The sequence below is a fragment of the Lepidochelys olivacea genome, assembly GCF_965140295.1.
Source record: "Lepidochelys olivacea isolate rLepOli2 genome assembly, chromosome: 4".
Classification (NCBI taxonomy): Eukaryota; Metazoa; Chordata; order Testudines; family Cheloniidae; genus Lepidochelys; species Lepidochelys olivacea.
The window spans coordinates 64,532,159-64,545,682 of NC_140414.1; the positions used below are offsets into that span (position 1 = coordinate 64,532,159).

General features: G+C 42.0%; 1 protein-coding gene across 5 annotated transcripts in view; it reads right to left on the reverse strand.

The window, feature by feature from the left end:
* The window catches only part of SH3D19 (SH3 domain containing 19), a 120,434-nt gene that overhangs the window by 60,599 nt on the left and 46,311 nt on the right, over positions 1 to 13,524 (reverse strand). For 4 of the 5 annotated variants that reach the window (XM_084626278.1, XM_084626279.1, XM_084626277.1 and 1 more), the window contains exons 3-4: positions 12,666 to 12,706; positions 661 to 703 (exon numbers count right to left, since the gene is read on the reverse strand). In XM_084626278.1, coding sequence (XP_084482404.1) covers positions 661 to 703; positions 12,666 to 12,706 — 84 coding nt within the window. Of the gene's footprint in view, positions 1 to 660; positions 704 to 1,824; positions 1,866 to 12,665; positions 12,707 to 13,524 lie in introns of all 5 variants that reach the window. The other variant, XM_084626280.1, reaches the window with a different exon arrangement.

Consider the following 13,524-nt stretch of genomic DNA (forward strand, 5'->3'; position numbering starts at 1 on the left):
GCTGTGCTCTGTTGAACCTTTCAAGATATTCTGCATAATAAAATATTTTGAGACCCAAACAGTGTTGGGAGGGGGCAGGATCCAGAACATCTCTATTGTGAAGCTGTTCATAGAATGAAAAGCTTGGTGAACGTTTTGCTGTATTAATGAGTTGTATGTCTTTCTTGGCCATTGCAGAATGCTGGGTATCTGGCTACATGGACCATTTGCTATGGTAGCTTCTTCTGTCAGTTTGCCATCAGAAAATGCACAATTATATGTTTAAAGGATACTTTTAAAAAAAGTATAGGAAGGCATAGAATATCAGCACCCAGAGGTTATGACAGGTTAATTGGGACTCCCTTTCTGAGAAGCTGTAGGGGTGTGTGTGTGTATTTAAGTTTGTATTTTCAACCTGAAACGATCACCTAGAAATGGAGGCCATAAGTTTTTATTAACATTTCAGACCAAAAAAATTCATCTTCTTCAAATCTCATTATTTTTAAAATGTATTTAATTTATTTGGTTCCAGTCATTACTGTTTTCACACAGAAAAATCAGAAAGGAAAAAAAAAACCAGAAGAAAAGGACAAAAGTAGGATCCTGACACGATCAGATAAAATGAACGCTAAAGCCAACTATTAGGATGACGTGGTTGAAATATAAAAGACCATGTTATACCTTCTCTCTCTCTGCTGTTCGGTATGAGAAGAAGCCCGAGAAGCTATTAAAGTAAAAGAAAGAAAAACAAAGTTAATCTGGACTTGTACAGCAACAAAATAAAGATAATAATACTAAAATTCTCAGCAAGCTATCATAAATGTAACTGACTGTACATAGCATTTGATTATAAACTACAGATTTCTAAGAATGGCCATATCTAAATAAAAATTATTCATATTTAACACAAGAGAAAAATTTTAAAAGCTATTCTTTAGCAATACTTTGAGATTGACACAGAATATACATATTTACATATACACAGGAGCTCAAGAACCCCCGAAGGCAAGTTGTGTGGTTCAGACAACTTGCAGAGAAAAGAAGGAAAAATCCAAAACTGTTACCAGAATATTAAATACATATCATTATGCTTAAAATCACATGAAAGCTGTGAAAGAACAAAAGCAAGAAAATTAATCAAAGCAAGACCACCACATCCTAACACATACTTTTGTGCCTTTTTGTTTTTCACCACTCCATGAATGAAGAACAGAGTAATAAACCTTAACCTCATCTTTTGAGGATTTGTTTCCTAGACATTGTGTAAAAAACTTACATGTTTTTTAGTTCAAACTTTTGGTTTTGGTTTAATAATTTTTTTTTAAATCTAATCCAGTACAAAAGATATTTACCTGAAAAACTATTTCAATCTATTGGGTACATATTTAATAGAATTGTGTGCAGGAGAAATTTACTTAGCATCGCTTATTAAAAAATTAATCCAATGTCCATTTATCAGAGTTTAAATACTCAGGCATTTAATTCACACAAATAATGAGACCATTTCTGGGCTAATAGTTATCAACATTTATTTTTTATATCCACTACATTTTCGATTTTAACAAGCTCATTAAATCCTCAACTCTCTAATCCTGTATTTGTCATATTTACATTCAATTTTTTTTTTAAAGGCCACACTAACTTTTTAAAATGTGGTTAAACAACAAAAAAAAAAAAAATTAACTCTTAGCTGAATCTTTGCATAGCAAATGTGATTTGGGGAGAAGTAAAGTTTATTGTGAAAAAAGCTGACAATTGCACCATTATTATGCCATCATAGATTGATAGCTGAAATCAGCAAAGCACCGCTTGAAAAAGAACAGCATAGTATTTTCACAGACATACCTCTTCCACGGGGCATTTTTGATGTGCACTATTCATGAGTACTAGAGGAAAAAAAGAAGGGGTTAAAGTAGAAAAAGAGGGTGTGAGGAAGAAAAAGAACAATCCAAGGTACCTATATGACAATAGACAAGATTAATTGGATTTGTGTTGTTAGTCATACAAGAATAGTGCAGATTTCAGGGTTTTTTTTAAAAAAAACCTCATAGTTCAAAATAAAATTTATTTTAAAAAATCAAAAGCAATTTAATTGACTTTTTAATTTCTATTCTCGCAGTGAATTTAATAGGAGTTTACTTATTGCCTGGCAATGTCATCTTAATTGTGAACAGGAAAACTGAGAAAGAAAGGACCTCTGTACTGTTGATTTCAAATGGGAAAAGTGACAGTTTGAATGCTCTTTTTAGGTATATATTAATTGGTGTCCGTTTTGATATAAACTCTTGTTTTATTTACTTTATAAACAGATGGGATATAAGGTTTGTACACTGATGGTTTGACCCAACTCCTAAGTTCTCCATACAGGAGGTCTTTTGCAATGTGTCTATCATCCATCCAATATAGAATACCAAACCAACAAAAATGTCTTTATTTAAGAATAGTGAATAAATATTAGACTTGGCAATTTTGCTTTCTCAAATACTTTGGTATCAGGGACTTGTATTTGAAATCAAACTAGACAGCAGGTGTGGAAAGTGTTAAGCCTTCTTTCGTGCCTTCTATAGATGGTCCAGGTCACTATACAGCAGCATGCTCAGGATTGTGCCATAATCAATGTCTTCTTTAGACTAATGGTTAGACCAAATTTATCACAAGGTAACACAAAACTATTGCAAAGTTTCTGGAGTGAAACAAGCCCTGAGCTATTGGCAAAAAGAAGTTCTAATTTTGCTTTTAAACAAGCAATGTCAAAGAGTTTTCCATCTGATCTTGCATGGAGATGTCTACCCTCGGTGCTAGATGAGAAATTTTGATGAATCAGCAGAGCAAAAAATATACCAAAGATTGTTGGCGCCAAAACACATCCTTGTTTGACACTGCTGCAGATTACAATGCTGTTGGGCTGATCGACACGGTATGGGACTGTAGCCTTCATGAAACTATCAAATAAAACTAAGGAGGAGCAGTTATCTCAAGCAACTGAAAAGGACTCTTTCTGCTGAGCAGGTTGAAAGCCATAGTAAAATCTAAGGTCATGTAGAAAGATTTTCCTTATTTTTAATGCTTCTCTTGCAGTTGCCTTAGTACAAAGATCATGTCAATAGTTGCTATCTTGCATGGAAGCCACACTGACTCTCTGGATATATATGTTCAACAAGAACTTGCAGTCTGTTGAGAATGACCCATGCAAATGTCTTGCCAGCAATGCAAAGGAGAGTGATTCCTCTGTAGTGGTTACAAACCTTCAGGTCTCCTTTATTTTTATACAATGTTATGATGTTGGCATCCTTCATGTCTTGCAGTACACCTCCTTCCTTCCCTCCCTCTCGCCTTAAGGAAGCAAGACATTGTGCAGATATTTAAGCACATCCTGTCCTCTTTGTGTCAGTACTTCAGCTGGTATTGCATCTTTTCCTGTGGCCTTTCCTGATACTAGAGGGGTTATTGCCCTTTTAAGCTCATTTATAGATAGTTCTATATCAGAGATGGCCAAACTGCAGCTCATGAGCCACAAGTGTGGCTTGTGGAGCCCCACCTCATCTCCCATTCTCCACCTAATAGACTTGGTGGGGGGAAGAGCTGGGGGTTTCTGCCCTGTGGCGGGGTGGTGGGGCTAGAGGCTTCTGCCCTGTGGGGAGGGGGATCTCCAGACCTTAGCCCTGCGCCCCAGCAGGCACTGCCCCACGGGGCAGGTTGTGCGTGTCTTGCAGCTCAAACTTCTGAAGATTATTGTACGCGGCTCAGAGGTTCAGTAAGTTTGGCCACCGCTGTTCTGTATCAAGCTCTTCAATAATCAGAAGCCTGGGGAACAAATTTAGCACTGCTTTTGAAACAGTAGTTTCACGAGAATAAAGTTTGTGATCCCATTTTCTACCTAGCATTTAATCTAATTGCTTCTGTCAGTTACGGTATCTCTATTAAGAGATTTGAAAGGAGAAGTCTTCTATACAACCAAAAGATAAAGGACCTATTGCTTTCTTGATTCCATCATACATACCTTGTACAAACATCCTTTGAGAATGGTGATCTATCTTCTCACACAAATCGAGCCAGTATGGCAGAATACATTGCCTTGCTTTTCATTGCAATGCACTCTTGGCCACTCTGACGTTAAAGAGGAGGAATTCATGTTGTGGGAAAGGTATGCTGTGCATTTTATTTCAGTGACTAGGAGCATTTCTTCAAATTATGCTGCAAACCAGTCCTTATTTTGTGCTGTCTTTTTACCAAAAGCTACGATATTCATCCAGAATGCGCTCAATACTCCATCAGCATTCAGGGAGGGACAATCAAAGACAGTTTCTCTGAGATTCATAGTGAATTGGAGACACCTTCCTTGGTCTCTGATGTTAATTTTGTGCAATGGCTTTGTTTAGTAAGATGGAATTTCTCTAGTGAAAGCCCGACTTTGCAGCATACGTGTGCATGGTCTGCGTCACAGTCTGCACTATGAAAACTGCTGTTATACCAATAAAATAAAAACCAGCAGGATCTTATTAAAGAGGAAAAGGCAAAATACCACATTTATTGTGAATACAGAAAGAATCATAGTAAGCAGTTAGTTATAGCTATAACATTCCATTCAATCTCATATTTATTCATACATTCATTCATACAAACACACACACACAGGTTCTGCAAGGTTGTTATCATAGTTACCAGCCTTAGAGTTGGTCATGTCAAGCCACTGGCCAGGTGACCTGGACATGAGGAGGGAGCAGGGCCTTGTCAGATGCTCATCTGATGCTCCTGGAAGTTGGTTTGCAGAATCAGACCCCCAAAGTTCTCACTTTCTAGAGTCCATTTTTATAGGAGTTTCTTCTTATGCCAGTCTATGGGAATTGCTTCATCATGCTGTTGCTGAATCAATCAGCAGATAGCACATTCCTGACGGCTCCGTGCTGCTAGATGTTATCTTGTTCTTTGGTTCTCCCATTCTTGAGGCTGTTGGGTGGATTCCAGTCTGCCCTCCGGGGATCCTCTGGTTATTTCCACTTGATGCCTTCTTCAGCCGATGGACACTGGATTCTTAGGCTGGCACCTCCCTGATCATTCAGTTATTATCCACACCAAGCATCCATCCACATACATCCTCTATCTCTATTTTAATCACAATTGTTAATACAACAAAAGGGCGGGGAGTCTCTGGGTGCTGTTTCTGTTGTTACAGAGTATTGCTTTGAGTCTCTCTCTGTGTGAGTAGTTGTTATTACAAAGAATTGCTTTGAGAACAGACTGTCTTAGAATGTACTAACGCAATTAGCAGCTTGCAAGTTTCACACAGAGGGAGAGAAACAGTACCAAAAACCAAGAGACCTCTTAATTAGTAATACCCTGGAATTTAAAGTATGGGGAATCAAACTCATTTGTGATTTTAATACAGAACTTCTTTAATATGATCCAACACTGCGAGTATGGAGAACATCCTGCAAGTGTTTTCTATAACGAACCATTAAATCCAGTTTGTGTTAGTGTCCAGATCTGGAGTGTCTCAACAAGACCTTTCGATGATGACTGCATTGAAAGTAAGTGTTGGTAATGCATGCTCCTCAGTCGGTACAGAACTACACCATTTGTAATTAATTTTTTCCACTCCATGGTGGCAAGAACCTAGCAGCCACATCTCATGATTTGAGCCAACTCTAAGATTGAAGTATCCCAACAGATAGTCCCTTGCCTGATGGTAGCTTACTGATGATGCTATCAAGGTACTTACAGAACAAATCCTTCTCTTTAGAAATGGAGGAAAGTGTTGGGGCAAATACATTGATGATATTGGCAAAAAACACCTGTCACAGATAATCTTAGTGATATCATTCATTCTGATGTTGCAATGGGACATTTGACATGGATGCTAATGAGTTTTTGACTCCAAATACCACCCCATGACCAGAGCACTCTGCTTTGCTTTTTCTATGCCAGATGAGCGTGTAATGCATCTTGCATAGAGAACTTGTGTCAGCTAGTCTAGTTTCAGAGAGAGAGTGTCAACCTTCTCCAGCTCTTTATCGATGATAGCAGACCTTCTTGGATCACTGACCTCCTCCAGGTCATTTAACATACCAGGGCACATTGTCCTCACATTCCAACAAGCAAGTTTGAAGAGTATGATCATTGTACCTGGAACATTGGCACATATGCCTATGCAGCGAAAATAAAGAAGCAGATACTCGCCCTAGGACAAAAAGTCCCCCTCTTGGTGGTACCGACTGGACACAAAGGCTTGGTGATCAACATATCTGGAAGCAAGCACAGCTGCAGGAGCTACATGAAGAAGCTGAGTTGCAATGCCAATCACCAGATATTTTCTCTACAGTGGACTGGGTGTAGGGTTTCCTCTCCTAGCCTTCATAAAACCAAAAGCTAGCTGCAAGGTGGTAGCACCAGATGGTGTTATTCTTGTGGATATTGTTTTTCATTCCAACAAAGATCTGGCATTACTCCCACCAATCAGTGAAAAGTGGGATTCCCGGTTTAGTCACTTGACCTGCAGAAGGTTGTACTGGGTTACGTGGAACCAGTAGCAGGCCATACATGCCTGGCCTGACCGTATCCCTATGAGATACAAAGTCTTATTCAAACACCACTGTAATATAAATATCACAATCATATTTTTCAATTCCCAGGAAATTGCAGTTTTGGCCATTTTTTTTTATTTCATTAAAAAAACCAATATGAAACACTGGTTTGTTTTTTATAGTGGCAGATTCCACTATTTTTATAATTTCTAATTTCTAATTTTAATGATAATTTATAATTATAATTGTAACTAATTTCATTTTTAATTAGAGAAGCCAAAACCTCAGACATGAACATCCCCAAACTTTGGGGGAAGTCCAGGTCTAAACTGTGCAGCTCAGACTCTTTTTAGTCAATTTTAGTCCTAGCAATTATAGCTTCAGAAAATGAGTTCTGTCTATTAAATCTTTCAATAACCTTAGCCAATGTGAGTATGATGAATTTTAAAATAATGCTAATTGTTTTAAACAGCAAGGATATGTACTAATCATTCTAACTGCAGATTCTCATAGTGCTTTCACACCACGAGTCAGACATTCTTGTTCTCAGCCCAGTATAAAATGCAATCCATTGGCATTTCTAAGAAATTATTCTTGTCACTGTATATCTGTCTAGGTACTTATATGGCCCCCATCACTGTAGAGAGAGAGAGTGAGAGTGTGTGTGTGTGTGAGTGAGAGAGAGAAGGTTGTGTGTCCATAAGAAGTGCTTATTATGGGAAAGCTAAGTTGAAAAGCAAATTAAAAAACAGACAGACAGAGAAACTGATTTCACAAAGGTCTTACTGGATAATTTTCATAAAACAAGAGATTCAGATAACTGGGAGCTTTGTTGTTATGAAGCTCTTTAAAACCAGAGTGCTGAAGCTAGCACCTCAATAAACTCCTAAACTTCACTCATGCAGAGTTTAGGAGCCTCTGTCATGTGGAATATAGCTGCTCTGCAGGACTGAAACTCCAAGTGGGAGGCATGCTTCAGTCAGACAGTTAATACAGCCCCAGGGAGCATAACCAACTTTTGGTCAAACCTAGTGTTTCAGTTAATTGCGGTTGGAATGTAATAGTGCATCTGTGAAAGAAAGACAGTGAAATCTTAGGCACTTCTAGCTACCAGCTAGTCAGATTAATGCAGAAGTATAGACGGTAAACCTTGAAGCGTACCAGGAATGCTAAAAGGAATACAATCAGAAAGTACTGCTTGCAGATAATCAGCGTGAAGAAATTTTCATGGCAGACATTACTCCAGGAGATAAACTAAGTTGCCAAAGCTTAAAACACAAACTGTACATCTGCTGTCACAAAGAAAAGGGCAACTGTCAGCTTCTGGCTCATTTAGCTACAGCCCTACTATTGTGGGAGGGCCTGTCCAGACAGGGACATTCCACCAGCAGCTGCTGCCAATCACTCAGCTTCCTCACCCCACCCACGAAAGGATATTAATAAAGATGAGCTATAAAACCTGCTGTCCACAATACAAGTTACAACTGCTTCTCTTACCTCTAGCCACATTCTTGCCTAGAGGATGACATCAGTGGTATGAGCCATAAAACATCTTCCAGCGCCAGCCGCTGCTATACCTGTACACTTTCCCATCCTTGCCCAAGGCCTGAACCCCACTCTCCTCCATCTCATTATTACAAACTTTCACCAGTCTGTCTGGGTTTTTCCTTGTCTGACATAAGTCTTATTTTCAGACAGCTGTTTTGTTTAAACTGGAGGACATATTGGGCTGGCTGTTCATTAGCCTATGTTGCTTTACAGTTCAGGTAATCACACGTTTATTTTTAATTTCTCTGAATAGTCCATGTCCTCTATTATTATTTTTGTTTGTATTATAATAGCGTCTGGAGGCCTCAACCATAATAAGGGCCCCATTGTGCTGAGCATATGTCATAAATATAAAGGGAAGGGTAAACCCCTTTGAAATCCCTCCTGGCCAGGGGAAAGCTCCTCTCACCTGTAAAGGGTTAAGAAGCTAAAGGTAACCTCGCTGGCACCTGACCAAAATGACCAATGAGGAGACAAGATACTTTCAAAAGCTGGGAGGAGGGAGAGAAACAAAGGGTCTGTGTCTGTCTGTAGTCGTTTTGGCCGGGGACAGAACAGGAATGGAGTCTTAGAACTTTTAGTAAGTAATCTAGCTAGGTATGTGTTAGATTATGATTTCTTTAAATGGCTGAGAAAAGAATTGTGCTGAATAGAATAACTATTTCTGTCTGTGTATCTTTTTTGTAACTTAAGGTTTTGCCTAGAGGGGTTCTCTATGTTTTTGAATCTAATTACCCTGTAAGATATCTACCATCCTGATTTTACAGGGGGGATTTCTTTATTTCTATTTACTTCTATTTTTTATTAAAAGTCTTCTTGTAAAACACTGAATACTTTTTCATTGTTCTCAGATCCAAGGGTTTGGGTCTGTGGTCACCTATGCAAATTGGTGAGGCTTTTTATCCAACATTTCCCAGGAAAGGGGGGGTGCAAGTGTTGGGAGGATTGTTCATTGTTCTTAAGATCCAAGGGTCTGGGTCTGTAGTCACCTAGGCAAATTGGTGAGGCTTTTTACCAAACCTTGTCCAGGAAGTGGGGTGCAAGGTTTTGGGAAGTATTTTGGGGGGAAGGACGCGTCCAAACAGCTCTTCCCCAGTAACCAGTATTAGTTTGGTGGTGGTAGCGGCCAGTCCAAGGATAACGGATGTAATATTTTGTACCTTGGGGAAGTTTTGACCTAAGCTGGTAAAGATAAGCTTAGGAGGTTTTTTCATGCAGGTCCCCACATCTGTACCCTAGAGTTCAGAGTGGGGGAGGAACCGTGACAGCATACAATACATAGAGCCATGGCTGGTAGAACAATTATTAAGGCTAGGAAAAGTAGTAATGGAGAGGAAGGAATTGTGGGTTGTACCCCTTACTACTATTTCTCTCTGTCCTCTAATTCATGACATCCTAACTTTACTAAGGAAATCAATCTCAGGAAGAAGGGATTCTGCTGAGCTACCTAGCCATTTGAAATTATATGTTTTTATCTCCCCAGCTAGGGCTACAGTCAGGGATAGCAGGAGAGAAATAGGACTCCCCCACTCCTCTGCTAAAAGCAGAGAGAGAAGGAGAGAGATAAATCCCTCTTTCAATCCATTTCAATCACTGTCCTAAGATTGTAAACTTTGCTGACACCTGTCATGAGGCCTTGCAAATGGAAGCGAATGAGACCACAGATGCTGAGATTCAGAAAAAGAAAGAGGTCTCTAAGGTGCCACAAGTACTCCTTTTCTTTTTAAAGAAATATTGTTACAGTAGATACTGTACATTCTTGAAATTAATGTTAAGAGTGAATTGGGGAGCAGTCAGAGCTAGAGTTTTCATTCAGGCCTATCGATAACTACGATTGTTGACATCCAGGTGACTATGTTTTTATATATTCTGTCTACATAAATATATAATGGCTGTTTCACCCTTTTTAATCATGGGATAGGTCTCTCTGAATATTTTAACACACCTGATCATATACTAGTACTATATTATCATTACTTATTATTCGTATTGTATTTGCTTGATTTCTCATGGAGAGAAATTATACATGTAATTGCCATAGGTGGCACATTTGGTGTGGCTATGGTGTGCCAGAAGCTCCCTAGAAGTGTGGGGGGGGCATACCAGCACCTGGATTGTGACCCCCTCCCCCATTAAGCCCCACCCCTTCTTGGCCTCTTTACCCTGAGCCTCCCCCCCAGCCCCACCCTCGCTCCGCTGCCTGGCCCCAGGCCTTATGCTCTGCTGCAGGGCTCCTCACTGCCCCCCACCCTTGCTCCTTATTGCTCTCCCTGGGTTCCTCACTGCCCCCTCTTACCCCCCTCCTGACTGCCCCCCACACTCCCTGCATTCCTTACTGCCCCAAACCTCCCTCCCCCTCCAACTCCACCCAGGCTCCTTACTGCCCCCTTCCCAGGGCTCATTGCTGCCCCACCATGCCCCCCAGGGCTCAGTCCTGTCCTTTCCTCCCACTCACACCTTGTGAGGCCCTGGTAGAGGCCCGTGCTGCAGCCAGGGGGGCAGGGCGGCTCAGGGGTATGGTTGCCTAGGGAGCTTGGGGGAGGCAGAAGGTCCACGACCACCACCACTTCCCCTTGTAGCGGGGAGGGCAGCGCAGCTCATTCAGTTCCCCACCACCGAGGGGCACAGGGAAGTGAAAGCAGCTGCACTGACACCACCCTACTGGCATTCTGCTCTGGGATCCCTGCCTGGCAGAGCGCAACGCTGTCGACAGCCTGGAGACATGCCTGTGTGTGAGCAGAGCCAGAGCACCACGCCAGAGGCAGGTGGGAGGAAGAGGCAGAGTGGGGACGGGGCCTCAGGGCGGAGTGGGCAGAGCTCAGGAGAGGAACGTAGGAGGTGACCCACGCTGCATCCGGCATTTGCCCCCCTGCATGGCCAGCCTTTTTTATTTTGAGGCTTAGCCTCCCCAAGCCCTTTATACATGCTACCCGTGGATAACTGTCTTAATACGTCTAGGATTTGTGAAACTCCATAATTGTGTAATGCTTTTGTGGATGGTTTTGTAACTAAAACAAAGGACTGAGGCTTGGACAATCTGGATTCAGTTCCTGGCTCCCGTAGACTTCCTGTGTGACCTTAAATGAGCCACAGTCTCTCAGTTCCTCAATTTCCCTTTTGTAAAATGGGAATAAGGATGATAGCACCAGCGTATAAAAGGTGCTGCATTTTAAGCACCATGAAGACTTGTTCTGAGCAGTTAGCAACACAAGCTTACAATACTGCCGAGCACCTCATGCCCTGTCTACACTAGAGATCCCTAGCATTGGGGGGGAGATGGATCAGTGATAGCGACAGTGGAGAAGTTTAGTAGGAAAAAAATACACTAGTGTACATGTAGCTGAAGAGAAGATAGCTTTCTGAAATGCCAGCTATGGTAGGCAAAAGACAAACATGAAACTTGGGGATGAAAACATTATTTTGAATGATTCCAACTGAAGTGAATATCTGAGAATTTCATGGGTGGGGTAAGAGGACAGAAAGAGAAGATAAAGAGACAAGTTAGGAGAGGCATAGACTAGACTTTCAAACAAAGCTTAAAAACAAAATCTCTACCCCAAAACGAAACTACATTCAAGGGTCCAAACCTAGCTCCCACTAAAGTCAATGTAGTTTTGCCATTGACTTCAATGAAAGCAAGAAGATGCTCAAACCAACCAACCAAGTTAAAGTAGGCAACTAACACCCAGATTCTTCAGAATCATACACAGTTTACAGCACAAATGCACAGACAAGAGAAATGCTAGTGTTCTGTAAGAAGAAATAACTCAGCAGCAACTGGGAGACATGGTCTAAAACAGGGGTGGGCAAACATGGCCCACAGGCCAGTTCTGGCCTGCTAGTCATTTTAAACTGGCCCACAAGCCACACCACGCAGCTCAGCCTCGCTCCGGCACTCCAGCCAAGGCGCTGGGTCAGGGGCTGCACCACATGGCTTGGCCCCGCTCCGGCCGGGGCGCAGGGTTGGGGGCCCAGCACTCCAGCCGCGGAGCAGGGTCGGGAGCTGCACCATGCAGCTGCCGGAAGCCGCAGCACAGCCTCACTCCAGCTCCTGTGCACGCCAATCGGAGCTGCAGGGGTGGTGCCTGCGAATGGGGCAGTGTGCAGAGCTGCCTGGCTGTGCCTCCGCATAGGAGCCAGAGAAGGGACATGCCGTTGCCTCCGCAAAGGAGCCACTTGAGGTAAGCACTGCTCAGAGCCTGCACCCCCAAGCCTCTCCCCAGCCCCAACCCCCTGCCGCAGCCCTGATCCCCCTCCTGCTCTCCAGACCCCTCAGTCATAGCCCAGAGCACCCTCCTACACCCCAAACGCCTCATTTTCAGCCCCACCCCAGAGGCCGCATCCCCTCCTGCACTCCAACCCCAATTTTGTGAGCATTCATGGCCCGCCATACAATTTCTATTCCCCAACGTGGCTCTCAGGCCAAAAAGTTTGCCCACCCCTGGTTTAAAATGAAGCAAAGCCAAAACTGTTACAGTCTGTCAGATGATTAATGATTCTATAAACTTACCTTTGTTTAGTCATTTAATCTTCTCATAAAAAGTAACCACTTGCTGGAAATGAAGATGCAGGAATTTGAAATTAAGATACCCAAGAGTAGAAGAAAAATAGACTTACTTCTCTTGATTGCTGCTCTAATCGATGACAGGGGTCCTTGCCTTAAGAAAAGAAAGAAAATTAAGTACATCACTAGTCCACAGGGAAAAAGACAAGTAGCTCACATTATGCAGAGCTTCTGTACCAGGTGGAAAGTACATTGTCACACACAAACTCACAGCACAGTGTCTGGTTGTCTTTTACAAAAATAAAAAGGGCTTTTCTATTTTATACAAGGTTCATGTTTGTCCGCATCTGTTAGGCTACAGAAACCGCACGGTTTGTTTCACAGTAAATGTGCCACTGCTGAGGACTGGTAATACGGTCCTGCCACTTACTGGAGCAGAAGCATAGTCTACACCAAGATTCTAGATCCCGTGAAATTTTACAGTAGAAATTCAGGTAGGCAATAGAAGAAAGTTACTCAATGGTTGCTTTAAGCCACCTTTGCACCAACCTATTCCTGGGTTATTCCAGGTCCTGGAGAAGGTCCATGCATAACTTAGGCTCCCAGGGCTGTATAAGTCATGGCAGCCTCCTGGGCTTACCTGTGAGCTGCAGCACTGCCTGGAAACTCTGCATCACTGCACACTGCAGCCCTGCTTAGACATAGCATCTCCCATCACAAGCCCCTTCCTAGCACACCACCTATGCTGGGCTTGCATGGATGTCCTCAGAGTCCGATTGGAACTGAGCTTTTTATCTCTCCTCAGTACACAGGACTGAAGTGGGAATGAAGATCTCAACCCAGATCTACAGTGACACGTCAAATAACATTCCATATACAAAACCAATTAAATTGTCCTTTTAATACACCACTCTGGACATGCCAAAAAGTGAGAAAACATATCATGAAGGATATACTGATATCAATGTCATT